This window comes from Sminthopsis crassicaudata, chromosome 4 (assembly GCF_048593235.1).
Source record: "Sminthopsis crassicaudata isolate SCR6 chromosome 4, ASM4859323v1, whole genome shotgun sequence".
NCBI lineage: Eukaryota > Metazoa > Chordata > Mammalia > Dasyuromorphia > Dasyuridae > Sminthopsis > Sminthopsis crassicaudata.
In genome coordinates, this window is record NC_133620.1 from 414,359,339 (window position 1) to 414,378,947 (window position 19,609).

General features: G+C 33.0%; 1 protein-coding gene across 3 annotated transcripts in view; it reads right to left on the reverse strand.

The window, feature by feature from the left end:
- PLPPR5 (phospholipid phosphatase related 5) overlaps positions 1–19,609 on the reverse strand; it is a 173,602-nt gene that overhangs the window by 99,506 nt on the left and 54,487 nt on the right. For all 3 annotated transcript variants that reach the window (XM_074262763.1, XM_074262764.1, XM_074262762.1), the window contains one exon: positions 4,399–4,531. In XM_074262763.1, coding sequence (XP_074118864.1) covers positions 4,399–4,531 — 133 coding nt within the window. The remainder of the gene's footprint in view (positions 1–4,398; positions 4,532–19,609) is intronic.

Sequence of the window (19,609 nt, forward strand, 5' to 3'; positions counted from 1 at the left end):
CTCTTGAGTGTTATGTTCAGCTGTCTGCCACTAGCTATAATTTCATGCCTGGAATGTTTATAAGACATAACTTGCAGGATGAAAATGTATTCTGGAATCTTGGCACAGTAACTATCTTTAAGGCTCAAACTTAGGTTTCACCTACTTAAGAAATTCCCTTACAGGTTCCCTCAGTTGTCATTACCATCACTGCATTCATCTTTTTCCTATAAATCTTGTATTTAATTATCCTTGGGCATATTATTAATCCCTCCCCAATAAAATATAAATTCCTTGAGGGCAGAGATAGTCTCACATTTCTACTTATATTCCCTGCACCTAGCACAGTGTTTGGTACATAAAATATTGATGCTTGATTGCTTCAGAAATGTGACTTGTATATTCAAAACACTTTATCAGAATCTATATTGTTAGTTATGTTTTTATATTGAAATCTACATTTCTTCTCTTATCTAGAAATATTTTCATTAGTCTACTAAAATGCAAATTAAAAAGCAAAATATTATTTTGTGAGATATATTTCTATATCCTTCATATAAATATTTTTGATGGAGTTGCCAATTTGCAGTAAAAGTCAATGCCATTTTATTTCATTATCATGAAAAATCTTAAATGAATAAAAATGGTTTTAGAGGAATATCAAATTGCTTCAGAAAAAAAATCTTAAATAACTAAATAATAGCTAATTGATCTTGGACTATCACTTTTAATGACCTGGGACCATGTGAGCATGCATGGCTATATATAGGTATATTTAAATATGTAATTACAAATTAATTCTGATAAAACAATGAAATCATGATATTTAAATTATTATTAAAAGAATGGGAAGATAAATTATTTTGAGTTATTTTAAATAATAAGATCAAATGTCAAGAACTACTTTCTTGCACATAATATTTGCTGAAACTATGTTACTCCAATATTTAAAAAATCCTTCTATAATCATTAACAATTCTAAGAAGGTAGTCTAGGGCTCCCATATTGCCAGGAAAGTTTTTAAAAACATAAAAAAGTAAAATAAATCCTCTATAATATGAATTTTCTATCATTTTCATCAGTACCTCTAGATCCTGTGAGAGTAGAATTAGTTTTTGTGTGGACTGATGACCAAGAGCAAAAGAAACATTGAAAGAAACTTTTATTTTGTTTTGTTTTCATTTTTGGTAGTGGAGATAGAAGTATAATAGTCTCATGTTTAAAACAAAGAAAGAAATATTTAGTCCTTAAAAAAATTTCTTTGGTAGGTTTTTTTAATCTTATTTTTTTTTAAATATAGGTATAGAAAATAGGTTTTAGAACAGTTTTTTCCTCTATGCATGATCATAACTTAATAATTTTTTTGGCCTACAGTAAATCCAGACATAGGGCCAAATGCATCTACTAATGCATGTCTTCCAGAATTGTCAAGGAGCACTAGGATTTGGCCAAGATCAAATGACCTAGTGTTCCCCAGTTCCTTGACCAGTTCTACTATTATGACTTGCTATCTCTTTCAGTGTGTACAGGTAAAGTAGACAATGAGGTTAACTGGGTGCCCCTCTTCAACAATAATATGCTTTTGTTATAACCTACTAGCAAGAAATAAATCTAATTCCTTCTAAAATTAAAACAATCAAAGAAAAATAGTTTAATCACTTCCTTAGTATAGAATAAAGAACATGGATTTATGGTTAGACATTCTAGATTTGAATTTTGCTTTCAAAAATTACTATCCATGTGACCATAGGAAAGTTTTTCAATTTCTCTAAAGATTAGTTTCCTGATATGTAAAATGAAGACACTATTTAAGGGATCAAATGATATTCAATGAATTTAAGGAAGTTTTAAAGTATTTTATTTTTAAAAAATCATATAATGCTATATAAACATCAACTATTATTATTCTATCAAACTCATACTTAAATTTTAAAAAATAAATATTTCTCAAATTTTATTTTTAATGGGAAGATATGACTATGGATTTACTTTAAATTCACAGACTCCTGAAATCTATCCACAGACCAAAGTCAAGAAGCTAGACCCCTAAAGATTAGCACTTTGCCAATTACCTTTTGATATGATTATGTCAGTGTAGATATGGAACTAGAAAGAGATAATGCATTCCTGGTCTTCTTCACACCCCCAACTCTAATCTTTAAAAAAGCATCTCAGGTCTGAACATAGCAGGCTTATTCTGTAGTATTTATTCTTCAAGTACATTTTGTGGGCTGAAATAGCACAGGTTTTAAAAAGAAAAATTTCACAAAAACTAAGGAATTAGAGTTTGTATAATTATGGCAGGAAGATAAATTGATGATATTTATGAAACACTTAATGGTTTACTTTGAAAGGTACAATTTAACATATGAGCCAGAGTATGGGAAAGCTTAAATTGCTAAAACAAATTTGATGAGTTTGGGGTTTTTTCTAAGTAGATAATTAGTACTGATGGGGCTTTTTGGAAACTTTATGGTAAATTTTCACTTAAGGAATTATTATGTGTGTAAACATAAACTTTTAACACAGATCAATAATCAGAATGACAGCATAATTAAAGGAATTTAGCTTTCATTGCTCTATTAAGGAAAAAATATAACCTGCTATTATTCTTAATGGTTATCTTAGTAGATGAATTAGACAGCAATATCCAATCCTTTTTCATCTCAAGCTTGCCAATAAGAAGTCACAAAACTGAAGACTAACAAGCCACTAGGATATCTTCTACTTAGGAAGGGAATACTGACACAGAACAAAATTGAGCTTCACTATATAGAAGAGGGCAAAATAATCTCCCTATATATATTTCATTAATTTTCTGACTTTTATTATTTTGTACTATATCTCCAAAGAAGTGAATTTTTCTTTTATCCAAATTTTACTAATTAGAAATGATCTTCAGTAATTTAGCACTCTGGGATTCAACATTCAGTACAAAATTCAGGACAACACTCAGTATAATGAAGTATTGAAGTTGATAAATTTTGGATAAATGCAACACAGAAAACATTTATTTTGCCTCATGCTTACCTAACTTTAGGTAGGTTTATGTCTTTTTAACATAAAGAACCATTTTTATGTCTCTACTGACAATTTCCAGAAATTTAGTTTAGATATATTGTATACTATAGGAATTCATATGAAACTAAAAAACAACATTTTCCCAAGAATCTATATATGCCTGCATGGGGGAAGCTATTTTTGACTCTAATCTACAAATACAGACAAATACACAGGCAAAGAAAGAAGCCTGAAGTGAATACATTATGTAACTCACAAACTGTCTTCCAGATACCCAGGAAACTTAATGGGAAGTGAAAAATCCACTCAACCTCACCCCACCTTTGCATTTTCTTTTCTGTTCACAAGATATCAAATAATCTACTTCAATTCTTTAAAAAAAAACAGGATAAAATGCTCCATTTGTAGTTACAATGTCTAATAAAGTATTCTTATTATTTTTTATAATTCTAGATCTTATTGTAAATAAAAGTATTTCCAAAAAATCAAGTATAAAAGGTCCCACAGTATCTGAAAACAAAATGTTTACAAGAAAGTTTTGTTTTAAAATCAAATTAATAAATATTAGAGACAACTAAGTAATATTGCTGGGGGTTTGAATTGTTACTTTGTACATGAGCATCTTTTCAAAAATAGTGAAAAAAGAGGCAGCTAAATGGCATAGTGGATAGAGTACCAGCCCTGAAGTCAGGAGTGTAAGGGCCCTTTAAATGGGCGGGCACAGCGCAACAGGAGATTGAGGCACAAAAGTGGATATAGGACTGCCCTGTGGGTGGGATCCTGTCCATATTGAGATAGCTTCGTAATGGGTGACAGCTCTCTCGCTGGTTGGCTGTGTATGTGACCTCACCGGCCCTTTATAAGCCCACTGCAGACAGCAGTCATTCTCTTTAACCTGGCACTCTTTAACCTGGCTCTCTAGCCTGGGGTAGCCAAGCCAAGCTGATGGATAGCTGAGAGAGGTAAGGAGTTTGGTAGTGAACATGTGGGTCTTCAGACCAGGTGTTCACTAGGGAACCAACAAGTCAGGGCATCAAGTCAGGGTATTATGTGAGTAGGTATAATAAAGGCTTTTAAGATTACACATGGCTGTTCTTGAGTGCGCTACTGGTTATTAAACTATAGATTCATGGCCAGAGACCTTTGAAGGCCTCAGAGGAGGCGAGCCGGGTAGAGTTGACACTGCAAAGGTCAGTGGTCAAAGGTACCATTGGGCCTAGGGCAGACTAGTAATTGTAACTGCCAGGAAGGCAGATTATACAGGAGGACCTGAGTTCAAATTCAGCTTCAGGTAGTTAACGCTTCCTAGCTGTGTGACTCTGGGCAAGTCACTTAACACCAATTGCCTAAGCCAAAAATGAAATAGTGGAAAAAAAATACAATACAATGAACACATACCAAGAAACCGGACAGTTCTGCGTACTAGTGGATTTATATAGCAACAGTCTCCGGTTAAAATAGTTTTTTCTTGATTTTCAAAATCCCTTGTGGCTAGTTGTAGGCAAAATACAGCAGTTTCTCCAACTATGATCTGAAGGGAAAAGAACAGAAAATGAGAAGACATTAGAATTTAGTGAATATAAATATTAATGATGCAAAAATTATTTGTATTTATACATAAAAATTGACCCATATTAAAAGGTTATGATCCCTGTGAAAAACTCTGCCATGTACTATTTTATTTTCCTTGACCAAATTCCAGCTCTGATTGTAAAAAATCCATTTTATATATAATAGATTTTTGGGAAAAAACCAATTCAAGAAAGTAATGAATAAACTATGAATTTCAATGGAATAATGAGAACTTTTTTTTTCCCTTTCACATTTACACTAAAAGCAGGATAAAAAACTTTTAAGGAAATATTTTCTTTGAGAAACCGAATTGGATTAGCACATTGAATATTGTATTGGTAAACTCAAAATGTTAAATGACTTCAAAAGCCTCCAGTCTTTCAACTGCTGGATAAATGCTCTTTGGGGAACTATGGAGAATGCTATTTAAATTTCTGAAAAGTTTCAAAACTAGTACCTTGATGAATCTGTGATCTCATTGGCATAGGTATTACCTCTACTGGTTTAGTCTACAATTCATGCATTATACAGTGTCATATGGTATTTTGTCCATGTCCTCCCATGAATACTCAAAGAGCTACAATGAAGGCCTTCTCCTATTCTGTCTAACATTTTCTGTGTAACAATATAATACTGAGATCATGTTATAATTTGCTAAATCATTTTATCATAATTAGATTTATTTTAAATAATGTGTTCATACTGAGATATATTTATGTGTGCCATCTTGAAGATGTCATTTATGATATACTTAAAAATTGCAGCTTATGATAATAGCTAGCATTTATATATCACTTTGAGATTTGCAAAGGAGTTTACAAATATTTCATTTTATCCTTACCACAATCCTGGGAAGTCAATGACATTATTATCCTCACAGATGAGGAAACTAAAGCAGATACAGGTTAAGGGACTTAGCCAGCGTTACATGGCTAGTAAGCATCTAAAGCCACCATTTCACTCAGGTCTTCCTGATTCTGGGTCTAGAACTCCATTTATTGTGCCACCTAACAACATTTAAGGTCTCTTCAAGCTCTGTAATGCTATAACTCCATAATTTCATGATTTATTCTAAATTTGTCTGTCAATGTTGAAAGATTCCCTTAATTTCCAATTTGAGGTTACCATGTAAAGAACTACCTTAATTATTCTTATAGATGTGGATTCCTGTCCTCTTTCTTTGATTTATTTAGGTTATAGGTCTAGTAGTAAAATTACTGAATCAAATAGTACGCCCAGTTTTATAACTTTATGGGCATAGTTCTAAACTGATTTCCCCTTTATTTAAATAGATTTTCATTTGAGCACCTTATTTTATGAGATAATTCCTCTCTGGTTGCTCATTTTTCCTAAGTATATCAATCCTCTATTTAAAAACCATTAAAATATGACAAAATTGCTCCTAAGCTCTTTTATTTAATTCTCTCTCTTGCCTTTGATGATATTAGGATTCTAGGGAAATTTGGTGTTATATTCAAAATTAGAATATAAATATATATACCATTATACCATTTCCTATTACTTACTTATATTTACCTTTTCATATTATTCTTAATCCATGAGTTTTTATTCAGCTCTGGCATTTTTATCAGTAATGCTTAATAGTGCTCTATTTCATTAAACATTCCCTAATCCTTTTTTAAGATTAAACTCAGTTTGATAAATAAGCTAGTATTAGTTGTACATCTATATCTTTTGTCTTTTAAATTTTAGTATTTCAAGTTCTCCACTTTTTTATTGTGGTGTCTACTAATTATTGTGGGATCCCAACTCTGTCTCCTATGTACTTAGATTTTTTTTTAAATGAATACTTACAATATTTTTTCTTTCCCCTGGAACCTCTAGATTTTGCCTATAATGTTCCTCAAATTTTCATGTTGGAATTTGTTTCAGGAGGTGCCCAGTTGATTTTTTCTATTTTCACTCTACCCTCTGATTCTACAAGATACAGACAGTTTGAGTGGATGCTCATCAATTGGAGAATGGCTGAATAAATTGTGGTATATGAATATTATGGAATATTATTGTTCTGTAAGAAATGATCAGCAGGATGATTTCAGAAAGTGACTTACATGAACTTATGCTGAGTGAAATGAGCAGGACCAGGAGATCATTATATACTTCAACAACAATACTATATAATGATCAATTCTGATGGCCCTCTTCAACAATGAGATGAACCAAATCAGTTCCAATAGAGCAGTAATGAACTGAACCAGCTACACCCAGCAAAAGAACTCTGGAAGATGACTATGAACCACTCCATAGAATTCCCAATCCCTCTAATTTTGTCTGCTTGCATTTTTGATTTCCTTCACAGGCTGATTGTATACTATTTCAAAAATCTGATTCTTTTTGTAAACAAAATAACTTTATGGACATGTATACATATATTGTATTTAACTTATACTTTAACATATTTAATATGTATTTGGTTAACCTGCTATCTGAGAGAAGGGGTGGGGGGGAAAGAGGGGAAAAGTTGGAACAAAAGGTTTTGCAACTGTCAATGCTGAAAAATTACCCATGCATATATCTTGTAAATAAAAAACTATAATAAAAAAGAAAACGATACAGTCTTTCCTGAAATTTCCTGAAATATGTCCATTTTCTTTTTTAGTTATGATTTTCAATATTTTACTGATTCTTGGTTTATCTCCTTGATTTTTTAGGTCAATAATTTTTATATAAATTTCCAAAATTTTCTGGGAGGTTTTCAGCTTTTAAAATGTTTTAATATTTCTTATCTTTCAAATTTTTAATTTTTTGCTCCATTCTATTCCTTGGGAAATGTCTTGTACTTCTTGTGCTAAGCTGTCAATTTGCTTTCAAGTTTTTCCAACAGAGACCTCTACTATCTTTTTCATCTGCATTTTCTTAATCTTAATCTTAAAATCACTTTAATGCTTAAACTAGTATTGCTTCAGTTCTTGTAGGAATTCTAATTGAGCTTATGGATAAACAGTTTTTTCTTGAGGTTTTTTTGCTTATGTATGTTTTGAAGACACTTTTTTCTCATGGGTTTGTTTCTTGGATGTCCCTGACACCATAATAGTTCTTTCTGATTTGATTCTTTTCTTATTTAATCTATTCTTCCTAACTTACTTCTTATGGCTAAACTCTTAGTACTTCTATAGGGAATGGCTGGGCCATACTTGGGCGTGTATTTTCTTCCTGAATCCAACAGTCCATACCACCAGTTGTTACATGCTTGTATTTATCATCAATTTTAATGGGGAACAATAGACCAATAGACTATTCATAAATCTTAAGAGTCTTTAGAATCTTGAAATGGGTGCAATTTAGAGTCCTAAATTCACCTTGTTTCTGATTTTTATATATTTTGCATATACCTATAAATGCATATGTTATATCTTCCCATTAGTTTAAAAATCTCATGGAACAAGGTCTGTTTTCCTTTTGCTTTTGTTTCCTCAAAACCTGACACATAGACATTTATCAATGCCTGACTAGTTGATTTAATTGGAATGTAGTGGGGGGGGGGATGAAGTAAGGTGAAAAGAAGTTAAAAAAAAAACAGATTGGAATTAGATGGGAAACTGCTTTGAAAGCCAGGGTCAAGAGTTTGTCCTTCATTTGGTGGTCAAAGGGATGCCATTGAAAGTTTTAGAAAATATTCTTTATGCTTTGTTTAAATCATTTTCAGGATGGAATTTTTCTCTCACCCAACTATTAAAGAGGGTTATTCTAAACACCCCCCCACTGAAACTCATTTCAGATAGCTAACCGGGCAAATTCTATTTAACTGAGTAAGTTGTTGATACAGGCATTTTCTGCAGCAAGTGCACGTGGGACTCATTCTCGCATCCCACAGCACATTGTAATTAGACACAAAATGCTAGCAAGTAACACCACTGGAGAGTGCTAATGCTGACACCTTAAACCTCTAACTACTGTGCAAGAGGGAAAATTCTGAAACCACTTGATTTCCAATGACATTTTTATAACTCTTGCTGTAATGCTTTATCATTCACTGCTATAGCTATTAGTTCACATATAATACCCCCAAGAAGTACAGGGCAGAGGTTGTCTTGGCTTGCCATAAAATATTACTCTTCCAATTTAATTGATAATATTTCCTACTAAGGTTAAAATTTTTGACCTAAGTCCTTTTTTAAAGAAAAGATTAATTAAAAGGAAGTTTGAGTTAGTTATAATTTTCTTTTATTTTTCAATGGTAGGTTCTCTATCAAATATATCCTTTTCCTCAGATTCTTTCCCTTTTCAACATTATATCTTACAGTTCTCCATAAGAAAACTCTCACCCAAACAGTTGTCCAGGCACCAGTTAGCTGAGTTTAAATCTAACTTCACATCACAAGTTGGTTTCATGATGTTTCCTGAAGTGAGCAGATTCGTATTTATTCCCCCAATTCAAAGCTAGCTGAGAAAGAACACATCCCTTCCCCCTTAAGTTACATTCTACCTTACCTAAAAACTTTTGATCATAAGACCTTCCTTAATTGATTATTTTTGTAGTGTGCTAAAAAAATTTACCTTGGACTTGACATACTGATCATTTGAGTTGTAATTCTAAATGACTTATAATTTGGGGGTTTCTGAATTGTCACTTGAATGACACATAAAAAGCACTTAAGAAGTGCGTGTTGAATTTCAGTAATTGGTCATATACGTGTGAACTATTTCTCATGTTACTTTCATGAGAAAAAAGTATAATTGAGTTGATAAGAGAATAATTACTTTTAAATGAATTGCATGTTTCAAAAGATAATAGTAAGAAAATCTGTGATTTGGAACCCTATTTTAGACAGGATCTTTGGGAAATAGGTATGGTTCAAGAGTTCTTCTCAAACACACACATATGCACACACACACACACACACACACACACACACACACACACACACACACTAACGTGCCAGAAATTCCCTGAATGTGGGATCTTATATAGTCACCTTGGAGCCCTAATACTATACTATGACATAGTACAACTTCTATTCTTCAGAACTGAGCTAATATGCAAACTCCTTTTCAGTTAGTTATTTGAATCTTTTCAATCTGGGGGAGAGAGAGAGAGAGAGAGAGAGAGAGAGAGAGAGAGAGAGAGAGAGAGAGAGAGAGAGAGAGAGAGAGAGAGAGAGAGAGAGTTATAGAGATATAGCATGTTCATGTCTGACACTGGTGATCATTACATGAAACCTAAGCAATCATATTGTGCTATAATAGGAATCTATGGAAAATTACTTCACACAGTCTATATCACTGTCAAAATGAATTACTTATCATTTCAACACTTGGCATTCAAAGTCCCATCTCCATTGTTTGGAATGAATTCTTTCCTCGCCTCCATTCAGTTACCATGGAAGTTTTTTCCTAATCCCTTGATTCCTCAAATTAAATTGTTTGTGTACTCTCTCCCCCAATTGTAAGCTACTTGATAGCAAGAACTATCTTTCCTTTAGTCTTTGTATTTCAAGAAGTTAGAACAGTCCCTTTCATATACTTGACACAGTCAATGGTTATCAGTTGAATTATTAAATAGCATAATTACTGATAAGGGGGTAATTCACAAAAGGTGTCTTCCAGGATTAGATAAATCTTAGTGTGCTAGCACTTTTAATGTCTTTCTATTAGTGTAGTTCAGTGAGTAGGGAGTATTCTACCTGGCTTCTCTTATACCCATTATAAAGGAAATTGACCTTTTCATTATGTTTCTGAAAGAAGGCAATGGGAGGCTTCCTATGCCCAGAATTTTCACTTCATCTTCACTTTCCATTGATGCTAAAGCTACTCACACTATCTGCCATTTCTCAAAGACTCCCATTTCATCATGCCTATCATTCTCCGACTTTTACTTACATTTTGATTTATAAATCTAACCTTTGTCATTATTTAACCTCCTTATCTGTCTCTGACATTTATTATAAGAATATATTATACATATATATATGTGTGTGTGTGCATATATATTTACACACACACACACATATATATATATAATATGAATATACTATACAAGAGACAAGGATATATGTAAAAAATCAGGGAAGGAGAAATAGGTTCTTGATAACTTTCTCTCTCTCTGGCTTCTTTGCAAATTCATTGAAACCAGGGGTTATTTATCTTTCTGTGTCAGTTTTGTAGGATCAACATTGTGCTAAATTTTTTTTTTCTTCAAAAATACAAGAAATCCAGGAGGGGAGGGAAGGGAAGCAGTAAGTATTCCTAGCATGAAAAAAGCCAGTACAATGGCCATGTATAAAGAAACATGAGAAGACCATATTGACTGGACCATAGAGTACATAAAGAAAAGAAGTATACCAAATTGTGAATGGTTTTAAATGCCAAAAAAGAAGAGTTTATATTTAATCTTACCTAGGTACCTGGTAATCCCTGTAATTTATTGAGCAAAGAAACTATACGGTTACACCTATGCTTTGGAAAAATCATTTTGGCAGCTAGAGGTTGAATTAAAAGGGTAGAACACAGGAAGAAACTAGGTCAATTAAACAATCAATGTGATAGTCTGGAATAAAGGAACTAAGGTCCTGAACTAAAGTAGGGATTGCAGTAGTAAACAAAAGAGAGGATAGATGTGGAAGATTATGTGACAAGATTTAGCAACTAATTATATGTGTGGACTAAGGGAGAAAAATGTTGAGAATGACAATTGGGTTATAAATCTAGTTGATTGGAAGACCAAAATAATCTTTCATATGTATATGTATAAATATGTGTGTATATATGTATGCATGTATATAATAGAATATGTATTCTATAATATATTATAGAATTATATTTTAGAATAATTTTATAGAATATATATTCTATAGAATTACATAGAATATATATTCTATAATATAGAATTACATATTATTATATAGAGAATATATATGCTTTATAGATCATATTGGACAAAAGCTGAACCTTAAAAGTAGAATAGACTTTAAAGAACTGAAAAAGGAAAAGGAAAGCAAAAAAATATTCAGGGTGTGTTTGGGGAAGAAGATTTGTCAGTTTGGCCATTCCAAGAAAGATATTTCAGGAGAGATAGGTTATCTAAGTGCTCAGACTGTTGAGGTTCATGAATACTGAACTGATGTGTGAGTGCTTGATAGTTTTCTTTCAGAGGATCACTACAACTTTAAAAAAAAAGTGAGGGCATGAGGTCAGATCTTAACTCTTTTATTAATTTCCTGAATTTCTTTGAGCCTCAGCTTCCCCAAGTGAAAATTAGAAAATGGAAGTAGATAATCTCTAAGGTCTCTTCCAGAGCTAAATACATGTTTCTAACTAGAGGGTTTGTGTTGTTGTTGATGATGATGTGATTGTATTGATGATTTTTGTTCCTACATTAGTCATTTGTGGATAAAATAGCTTCACCCTATCCCCTTTTCTTCTGCCCCACACTTTACCTTTACCTTGAATCATACTTCATAACGACAAGGAAAAAATTATTCCAAGTCAATCAAGACGTTTAAAAAGCAAACAAAACCAAACTAAAAACCCCCTAAATTCCTTCCTCATTTAACTCTTTGGAACTAGACATATACAATACATATAATATAATACAATAATACAACAATACAAATTAGAAATGACTGATTAATTCCCAGGCAAAACTATCAAAGCTTATTTAGTTAATAACATTGTTGAAGTTTTATGCATATTTGTTGAATAGACAGTAATAATAATAATAATAATAATAATAATATGTCTACTATTTATGTATCATTTTAAAGTTTGTGAAGCCATTTACATGTTATCTTATTTGATCACCATAATAACTCTATGGGGTAGGCATTATTATTATCCTCATTTTCCAGATAAAGTATGGCTAAAAGAGGTGAAGTTAATTCCTTAGAGACACACACATATAAGTCTCACATCTTCTAAAACCAGCACTCTATCCACCACTACTTAACTTAGTATGCTGTCAAAATCAATATATTTAAACATTTTAGCTATAAATGCTACCTATGTCCTGGATAGTTTCTAAAAAAGAGAAAAGGCTTGAAAAAATTCATCCAGGACAAATGCAAGCTTCGGAACACAGACAAAATCATATAAAACAGATTGCTATCAGCTCAGACTTTGGATTAAAAGTGGAAAAGAGAAGAACAAACATGGTAGCTATGGGTACAGAAAAGGACTAGACAGAGGTTCTATGGAAAGGCTGGGACTGTAGATCAGAAGTAGAGCAGGATGGCAAGTATGTGTGGTGAGGAAAGGGATTTTCCTGCAGTTTTCTATAAGCCAGAACTGAATCAGGCTCTTAAACAGTTTAAATGTGCCTGTTAGATAGCTGAGGCCATGGCAACCATAACAAAGATCTGAGAAGTGAATGCATGTTTTAACATTTTCACCAACTTTTTCCAAGTCAGATCATGTGTCCCACTCTTTAGCCGCTGTCCCAATTGCACCAATCAGACATACTGCTCACACCCTGTTAATTTTATACTAGCAAATTACACTGGCATCTCAGAAAAAGAAATTAAAAGTTGCTATCTACATCCAGAGGAAAAAACCTCATAAATACAAGCATGTATAGAATAATTTTAAACATATATATTATATATACATATATATATAGTGTGTATATTATTTATTATTAGATTTGTGTGTATTATTATTTATTATTAAATACAAATATCTAATGGAACTACCTCTGAGGCAGGGATGGGGGGAAGAAAAAAGGGAAGGAAAAATAAAAAGAAATATCTTTTTGTGTATTTTAAAGGAATAATAAGTTATCCTTAATACAGTTGTGCTTTTATATTCAATTATCTTGCTTATTGAACTATTATAGAAATGTTTGTTTGAATCCATAAATTTTAAAATTAACAAATAAATTAAAATAAAAAAATAAGTTTGTAGCATCTGCTTTAAAGTGCTCCACATTCCCTTTGTTTTCATGATTCCATCTTGACAAGAGGATTTAAAGTATATTTTACTTATTACCCTCCCATATTAAAATTTTTTAAAAGAATAAAAACTTCTTTATACATAAGTATAAAGTTAGTTGGAAGGAGGTAAGGAAGGAAGGCAGGAAGAGAGAAAAAGAGGAAGGGAGGGATTACGTGATGTAGAAAGTCTTCTAATTGACCAATTCCAGTTTTTAGGCCAGCTTTATTCAACGATCACAGAGGTTGTTGTTTGTCCTTCATTTTCAAAGAAGACCATGACATTGGAGAGATAATGCCATGACCTGCAAGTGAATTGGATTTAAATGAGAGAGGGCTGTGCAATCACCTGCTTCGCTTTCCCCTCCAGTGGTAAGATACAGACCAAAATGATGGAGATGTCCCTGGATGCAATGGGAGACCTTGGCTTTTTTGAGCTAAGGTCTCAGTTTGACAGAGGTTGCACCCTTGCTCTCCACATCTCTTCCTCCCTTTCTTTCTCCCTCTCTCCTTTACCTCCTTTCTTCTCTCTATCCACATAGGGCATCATACCTTACCTACAGAGACTCTTAAAAACATTTTTCCCCTTTTGCACTTCTGAACTTTCCCCAAACATCTTGAGGTTTACTCTCTAGAGTGATTTCTAGAAGATCAGATCTTAATCCAAAAGCAATCTGATTCTAAATAACTATCAATAAGTCCTAAGCCAAGCCCCATTTAGTCCATTATTTGGGTCCTGACTGACTCAGATTGAAGTCTCAGATGGAGACTCAGGTCTCTCATTTCATCTGGGGCCATCTCCAGTCATCTTAATCTATATCTGGCCACTGGACGCAGATGGCTCTGGAGGGGAAAGTGAGGCAGGTGACCTTGCCCAGCCCTCCCTAGTTAAATTCAATTTGCATGTCATGCCATCCTCTCCCTGAAGTCATGATCCTCTTCAAGAATGAAGGACAAACAGCAACAAAGACAATGGGTCTCCAAGCCAGGAAAATCTATGTTCAAATTCTATCTCTGACACCTCCTGTCTTGCGACTCTTGGAAAGACATCAAATCTTTCATTGCTCCAGATGACTCTCTAAGACAATGAATCGCAAAGCAGATCCACACATATTGATAGAGAAAATTTCTCATCTGGTGCTTTCCACACAATGACATCACAAATTCTGCTCCTATTTATTCTTAAGTCAAAATTGTCAGTGGTTCTGAATTTGAATCTGATTCCCTACTAGTGGGATTTCAACAAAGTCACTTTCTGGGCTTCAATTTACTCCTCTGTAAAATAAGAGGGTTATAGTAGATGTTCTTTGATGTTTCTTTCTCCTCTCACTTTATAATGCTATGATCCTATGAACTAAAAAGCAACTTAGAGAGAATCTCATGCTTTCCTAGGCTTCTAGGTGAGAAGTAGGAAAGGGACAAAGTGGCTCAGGTAACCCTTCTTATTCCAGAAAAAGAATCTGTCTTTACCCCATATACAGACACATGGGAGGGGGTATATGTATTTGTGTATGTGTATGTATACACACATGAATTATACATACATGCACATATATGTCTATAAGCATACACATGTGTGTGTATACATGTAGCATTGTAGCCATGGAGTGCTTCAACTCAGAATCAGCAAAGTTTCATAGAAGACAATCACATAACATACACCTCCATTTTCACAAGTGGTTCTATTCCAAACAGGGTTCATTAAGACCTAAAAAGTCACTAGTCAGAGGTTGACATAATACTTAATTGTGGACTCTTATAGATTGAATGGGGAGGGTTACCAGTAAAGATGCTTAAAACTGATCTTCTATCTCACAGTCCATATCCTGCCCCTCTATTTTCCCTATTACTAGTTGACAGCAGAGTGCTAAAATGGGTCTTCTTAAAATTATATAATAATTACAGGATTGTTTTACAAATTCCCCAAAAGCTTCCCTAGCAATGATAAAATTCATCTATTGAAGTCTGACTCAGAAACTCAATATGTGAGATTGCAGTGGGTTTATAAATTCATGGGACTCAGCAGGTCACTAAGCAGGAGGACAGTTAAGCTGATTGTTGGTGATGACTCAAAGGTTTTCATGTCCTGTTGATTTGAAATTGGTACAAGAAACCCTTTCAAATGTACTATGTTTGACCTGCTTCTAAAAAAGTTCAAAAGAGTGAAAAAAAATCATCTGAGAATGACAATCTGTAAAAAGCAACTGAAATAAGTCCCAGTGCTACAAAAAATTCTCGGTTCTTAAGCTACTGAAAGACAGAATACTGTATTTAGTTAGAAGACCCTTCTTTGAAAATCAGTATTTTCATTTCCTGGCTCTGTGATGTTGATGATGTCACACATATTTCAGTTGTGATGTTGTAGGGCATACATCCACTTCCAATTCAATAACTCTTGTTCATGCATTGCTTCTATGTTCACCTTTGTGTTCAAGTAGAAATATCAGTATTTCCCACCCCCCGGCTTAATATTGGATATATAAAAAATTGTAATGTAGAGTGTATAGATACAATGTATAAAGCGTTTTGCAAATGTTTAAGGAGAATTATACTTGATCCTGGAGTCAATAGGCAGCTAATATTCAGCTAAGTGGCGCCATAGAGCACAGAGTGCTGGACATGGAATCAGACTCATTTTCCTCGGTTCAAATCGAGCCTCAAATACTTATTACCTATGTGACCCTAGGCAAGTCACTTAGTCCTATTTGCCTCACTTTCCTCATTTATAAAATGAGTTAGAGAAGGAAATGACAAGCCATTTCAGTGTCTTTGCCAGGAAAACCTCAAATGCAGTCATAAAAGGTCAGACACAAGTAAAATGACTAAAAAACATTCAGTAGGGAATTGGGAGAAAGGGGATGATGTGTATAATTTTGATGACTATGAAATGGAGGATGAATTGAAATGAGGAGACACTTGAAGCACAGAGACCAATTAGAAGGTTATCAACCTAGTACGAGGGAGAGGTAATAAAGGTCGATAGTAGGGAGGTGACTGTATGAATGAAAAGAAGGGGTATGTTGAAAATTATAAGACTTGATGAGAGGCTGGATATATGGTATAGGAGTCATAATTAGAACCCAGGTTGTGAGTGCGTCTGGCGGATTGGGCTAGTGGCCTTTCCTAGTCAGTAACAAGAAAGGTAGGAAGAAGGGAAGTTTATAGGTAAGACAGTGAGTGGTGAGTGGATAAGTTCTGTTTTGGACAAGTTGAGTTTGTGATAACTATTAGGAAATCAAAATGAAGTGTCTAAAAGGCATCTTGTGGATTATGAAGACACAAGCTCAGGAAATAAGCAAAGTATTTGATCATATAGATCAAGGAATTCTCTACCTAGAAATGATTAAATATTTGTGATGATGAGATCACCAAGAGAGATAATAGAAAAAAGAGAAGAAATAGGACAGAGACTTAAGAGCTTTGTTTCTTTCCTAGCTAGGAACATTAGCTTGCTTCACATTTCTGATTTTCCATTGTTTCTTAACTAAAACCTAAGATTTGTTTTACAACTTCAACTTCTTTGTCACCTTTAAGTGCCCTCCTGGCATCCTTGAAGGAGTAAGCATTTAGCAAAATAAACCATGGTACTTAGGGTGAAATATCTTCTTTAAACAAAAATAGGCTTTGGAGGTGGCAAGCCTGAACTAATATTACTTTCCATTCCACATTTATTATGCACATCTCTCCCTGGAGGCTATCTTCTTCTGGGGTTTCTGAGATTTCATTGCTTCTTCTTTAAACAAGCTGTGACATGGAAATTTTCTTTAAAATACATTAATTTTTGCTGGAAAATGGGCAAAATTTTAGAACCATTTTTTCTATTTATCTATTTTTATTATTTTTAGAAAATTTAAATAGCATTTGCTTTTTAAAAGTTTGAGTTCCAAATTCTCTCCCCACCTTATGCTACTCCCCCATCCTTTGAGAAAAGAAGCAACATGACACTTAGCATATATGGGAAGTCATGAAAAACATATTTCCAGATTTCATGTTGCCCAAAAAAAGCAAGAAAAATAAAGTGGGAAAAATATGCTTCAGTCTGCATTTAGAGTTCATGAGTTTCCTCTATGGAGGTAGATAGTTTTCATCATGAGTCTTTTGGAATTATTGTGGATTTTTGTGCATTGATTGGAATAGCTCAGTCTTTCACAATTGATTATTGTTATGATAATGCTCTTACCATGTATAATGAGAGAACCATTTAAAAATCCTTTTCATAGGAAACAGATGCAGTTGATTATACAGGAAATATTCATACCTTACTTATCCACTCAATATATATATATATGTATATATATATATATATACATATATATATATATATAATGAATGTAAAAACAAAGACATAAAAGAACTTATAAAGAAATAAATGATAGGAAGCCTACAGCAGGACTCTTTTTCGCACCAGGATTTTTCATTTGCCCTTAGGACAGGGGCAACTTCCAATTTCCTGTATATACCATGTATTAAGAGAACAATATGATTAGGCTTTAAAAGTGAAACTTTGACAACTATGAATCAGAGGAATTTGGAAGTTCAGTATTATGATGAGTAATCAGTTTTTAAAGTTGATTACTTAGTCTCCTAAATGCTCTTAATCTCATTTCATGGTGTGTATGTATATACATACATACATATATATATATATATATATATATATATATATATATATATATGAATTATGTGTGATCCTAGTATGTATTCTCTTCATCATTTTATTTCATTTTAATACTAATGGGTGATTTGTCATATTTATATTCAGAGGTTTTGACAGGACTGGAGAAAAAGAAATACTAAATAATGTATAGATTGACCAACTTCATCATCTGATGAAATAGGGTTTGACGCTAAATGATGAAGATTTTTCACTTAGCTTTTTTCAAAGTATCTGTAACAGTATGCTTATCCTCAAGTACTCTTTCCTGTCCTTCAATGGCTCTACAGGACACATAAATATGCATACCTATTACAGGTCTTTATAGATGTGAACTTTAAGACCAAGTTGTGTTCTGAACAGTTATTTACTAAAAATAGTCAAGAAGAACAGATTCTTTCTTTGACCCTTTACTGGATTTTATTGTTAGTTTACTGATAGGCTGGTCCTTGTTATCATTAAGAATTGGGAACTAGACTTTGATCTTTGATTTGATTGATATAATAATAGGAAGCAGAAGTACATTTTGATAAAATAACAGGAAGTAGAAGAAGCAAAAGCAAAAGGAGGAGGAAGAGAAGAGAAAGAAGAAAAAGAAGACAAGGAGGAGGAGGAGGAGGATAAATATTATCAAATTATCTTGAAATGATGAATTAATTTAAAAAACACTCATAGATGCAAATGGGAAAAAAGAAGTCCTTCACCTCCTACATTCTAGTGGAGAAATGTAGCATATAAAGAAGAGGAAAAAATGGAGTTAGACATGGTTTGAAAATAGCTCAAAAAAGAAACACCTACCAATCACAACCAAGATTTCTGTGGGCAGAATGAATAAAAACAAAGAACCTAAAATACTTCTAAATTCTAAAATTATATAATATTTTGGATTGTTTATAGTTTACTCTGTTTTGGGTTTTTTTATTCTAATGAGGGTACATGATATGTATTTCCCAAGGCTGAATAGTATTACAGTTTACTAAAAAAGTATTTTTAGGAATACTAATAGTTATGAAGATGGCAAAAAGACCAAAAGAATCTTGTTTATTTGCCTCACTTTGGCTTTTAAGCATCATTTTCCCATCAGAATATTGATCAAAACTGTCATTTAAATATCTTTAAACATTTTTTAAAACAACAAATTTCGTAAAGACATGTATCTCAATAGCATTTTTTCAAATAACCAGGTAATTCATGGCCTTAGAATTCTTTTCCATTGATAGTCCATTAGTCTTTTTACAAATTGTTGGGAATGTTATGAAAGACATCTGTAGAATTTATCTTTGTGATGTAGAAATGATCATTTTAATCGCTGTGAAAATGACATTCTAGGAGTACATTAATCATGATAATCAAGGTGCATAGAGTTTAAGCTATGGTAGGTTGCTGGGAAATAGTCAAAGACATGCTCTATTTGAAATTTGAATACTTGGTTTCAGGTCTAGATGCTGTAATATGCTAGTATTGTGAACTTCAACAAACTGCTTATATTTTTTCAGGT